Genomic DNA, 3,936 nt, shown 5'->3' on the forward strand with positions numbered 1-3,936 from the left:
CACTGTACTGAGGGAATACAGCACTGTACTGAGAGAATACAGCACTGTACTGAGGGAATACTGTATTGAGGGAATACAGCACTGTACTGAGGGAATACAGCGCTGTACTGAGGGAATACAGCACTTTACTGAGGGAATACAGCACTGTACTGAGGGAATACAGCGCTGTACTGAGGGAATACTGCACCGTACAGAGGGAATACAGCACTGTACTGAGGGAGTACTGTACTGAGGGAATACAGCGCTGTGCTGAGAGAATACAGCACTGTACTGAGGGAATACTGTATTGAGGGAATACAGCACTGTACTGAGGGAATACAGCGCTGTACTGAGGGAATACAGCACTGTACTGAGGGAATACAGCACTGTACTGAGGGAATACAGCGCTGCGCTGAGGGAATACAGCGCTGTACTGAGGGAATACAGCGCTGTACTGAGGGAATACAGCACTGTACTGAGGGAATACCACACTGTACTGAGGGAACACAGCGTTGTACTGAGGGAATAAGGCACTGTACTGAGGGAATACTGCACTGCGCTGAGGGAATACAGCACTGTGCTGAGGGAATACAGCGCTGTGCTGAGGGAATACAGCACGGTACTGAGGGACTACAGCACTGTACTGAGGGAGTACTGTACTGGGGGAATACAGCGCTGTACTGGGGGAATACAGTGCTGTACTGAGGGAATACAGCGCTGTACTGAGGGAATACCACACTGTACTGAGGGAATACAGCACGGTACTGAGGGACTACAGCACTGTACTGAGGGAGTACTGTACTGGGGGAATACAGCGCTGTACTGGGGGAATACAGTGCTGTACTGAGGGAATACAGCGCTGTACTGAGGGAATACCACACTGTACTGAGGGAATACAGCACGGTACTGAGGGACTACAGCACTGTACTGAGGGAATACAGCGTTGCACTGAGGGAATACAGCGCTGTACTGAGGGAAACTGCACTGTACTGAGGGAATACAGCTCTGTACTGAGGGAATACTGCACTGTACTGAGGGAATACTGCACTGCACTGAGGGAATACCGCACTGTACTGAGGGAATACAGCGCTGTGCTGAGGGAATACAGCACTGTACTGAGGGAATACAGCGCTGTGCTGAGGGAATACAGCGCTGTGCTGAGGGAATACAGCACTGTGCTGAGGGAATACTGCACTGCACTGAGGGAATACAGCGCTGTGCTGAGGGAATACTGCACTGTACTGAGGGAATACAGCGCTGTGCTGAGGGAATACAGCGCTGTGCTGAGAGAATACAGCACTGTACTGAGAGAATACAGCACTGTACTGAGAGAATACAGCACTGTACTGAGGGAATACTGTATTGAGGGAATACAGCACTGTTTTTCGGAGGCACCTTCCAGTATAACCCCATCTGCTCTTGCAGCTGGACATAAAGGTCCTGCTGATGAAATTTCGAAGGAGGAAGTTCTCTCGGGTGAACTGCTCACTATAAAGCCCTCGTTGATGAACACTGAACAGATAATCTGGTCATAATCACAGTTCTGTTTTGAACTCACTTTCTTGCTTCACAGATGCTGCCTGACCAGCTGAGTATTTCCAGCATCATATTTGTGTTTGTTGGAGCCTTATGTAAGCAATCTGGCTGCTGCATTTCCGACATTACAACAGTGACTACAATTCAAAAGAACTTCATTGTGTGAAAAGCACTTTCTAAGAGAAATAAAGGATTCCAACACTGTCCATTTAATGCAATTCATGTCCATTATATTAATCCCTTTAACAGGGCTGGAGTTTAACACCAATGGAAATAAATCTGAACTGTCAGAATGGACATGGTTCATTCCTGGGTGTAGGAATCCAATCCCTGCAATCACATGTGAACTCTCTGATGTGCCAGACGATTGGATGGCCAAGTGAATCCTCTATCACACACGGGGCAGGTGAACGGCTTCTCCCCGGAATGGATTCGCTGGTGTTTTGTCAAATCACTTCCGCTTTTAAAGCTCTTCTCACAGTCAGAACATTGAAATGGTCTCTCATCAGTGTGAACAACCTTATGTTTCCTGAGCTGCGATTTCAAAGCGAATCCCTTCCCACACTCAGAGCAGGTAAAGGGTTTCTCCCCAGTGTGAACTAGCTGGTGATCCCGGAGATTGTATGGATTAGTGTAACTCTTCCCACACTCAGTGCAGGTGAACGGTCTCTCTTCAGTGTGAACACGCTGGTGTTTAAGAACGTGTGCCGATTTAATAAATCCCTTCCCACACACGGAGCAGATGAACGGCCTCTCACCAGTGTGGACACGCTTGTGATCAGTGAGATGGGAAGAACAAGTGAATCTCTGCCCGCACTCAGAGCAGTGGAATGGTTTCTCCCCAGTGTGAACCCGTAGATGTTCAGTGAGGTTGGATGAACACCGGAAGCCCTTCCCACACTGAGGGCAATCGTATGGTTTCTCTCCAGTGTGAACTAGCTGGTGTGCCATTAGGCTGGATGCTGAAGTGAATTCCTTTCCACAGGTGGAGCAGGTGAACAGCTTCTCTCTCGTGTGAACACGTTGATGATTAATTAGACCTGCAGCATTCTTATAGGTTTTCCCACAGTCGGAGCAGTTGAAAGTCCTCTCCCTGGTGTGACTACGTCGATGAATTTCCAGACCTGATGGGAATCTGAATCCCTTCCCACAGTCCCCACATTTCCATGGTTTTCCCATGCTGCCGGCGTCCTTGTGTTACCAAGGCAGTGACGTGGGGGTATTGTCACTGGACTAATAATCTAGAGACCCAGGGTAATGCTCTGGGGACCCAGGTTCGAATCCCACCGCGGCAGATGGTGAAAATTGAATTCAATAAAGATCTGGAATTCAAATTCTAATGATGATCATGAAACCATTGTCAATTGTTGTAAAACCCCATCTGGGTCACTGATGTCCTTCAGGCCTGGCCTACATATGACTCCAGATTCACAGCAGTGTGGTTGATTCTTAAATGCCCGTGGGATGAGGAATAAATGTTTCCACAATCAGCGATGCCCACATCCCATGAACAAATGAAAAAAAACAGGCTTGATAATCAGTTGAAGCCTCCTCTACACAACATGTGTATGGTTTCTCCCCACTGTGAACGGTGCGATGTTTTTTCAGGGTTTTCACAGTCAGTTCACTGGAACATTGCCACTTGTGTGTATTTGTTTGTCTTTTCCAGTCAGAATGATGTTTCAGATCCTTTCCCACAAACAGAACAGACAAACATTTCTCCTTTCACATTCAACGGCTGATGATATTCAGATCCTGATGAACGTGTCACATCCTCTCCTTCCAATCCCCTGTAAAAGGAGTTGACAATGTCGGTATCACTTTCATTCCAGGATAGAAATACAGAACAAATAATTCTAATCTCTGTGGAATATTCTTCCCTCTCATGTTTCCCCAAATATGTTGCCCAATCAAAGTAAAAGGAGTCAAAATCCCAACATAAACAATGGTAAGCTATGGCAGCATTGTGGTTAGCAATGCTGCCTCACGGCGCTGAGCACCTGGATTCAATCCCAGCCCCGGGTCACTGTCCATGTGGAGTTTGTACATTCTCCCCGTGTCTGCGTGGGTCTCACCCCCACAACCCAAAAAAGATGTGCAGGGTAGGTGAATTGGCCATGCTAAACTGCCCCTTAATTGGAAAAGAAATTGGGGACTGTAAATTTAGAAAACGAAACAAAAGGAAAGTTTTTTAACTAAACAACAATGTTGCTTTCAGTGTCTCAGAAATACTCTAAGAAGTCTTACAACACCAGGTTAAAGTCCAACAGGTTTGTTTCAAACACGAGCTTTCGGAGCACGGCTCCTTCTTCAGGTGAAGAAGGAGCCGTGCTCCGAAAGCTCGTGTTTGAAACAAACCTGTTGGACTTTAACCTGGTGTTGTAAGACTTCTTACTGTGCTCACCCCAGTCCAACGCCGGC

At 47.1% G+C, this 3,936-nt stretch overlaps 1 protein-coding gene across 1 annotated transcript; it reads right to left on the bottom strand.

Annotated features, from left to right (window-relative positions):
- Positions 1-1,701: 1,701 nt before the first annotated feature.
- Positions 1,702-2,900, bottom strand: LOC119961705 (gastrula zinc finger protein XlCGF7.1-like). Its single transcript, XM_038788992.1, has one exon. The coding sequence runs from the start codon at positions 2,692-2,694 to the stop codon at positions 1,852-1,854; it is 843 nt and encodes a 280-aa protein (XP_038644920.1). The 5' UTR covers positions 2,695-2,900; the 3' UTR covers positions 1,702-1,851.
- Between the last annotated feature and the right edge of the window lie 1,036 nt (positions 2,901-3,936).

The sequence above is a fragment of the Scyliorhinus canicula genome, unplaced genomic scaffold (genome assembly GCF_902713615.1).
Source record: "Scyliorhinus canicula unplaced genomic scaffold, sScyCan1.1, whole genome shotgun sequence".
NCBI classification, from domain to species: Eukaryota; Metazoa; Chordata; class Chondrichthyes; order Carcharhiniformes; family Scyliorhinidae; genus Scyliorhinus; species Scyliorhinus canicula.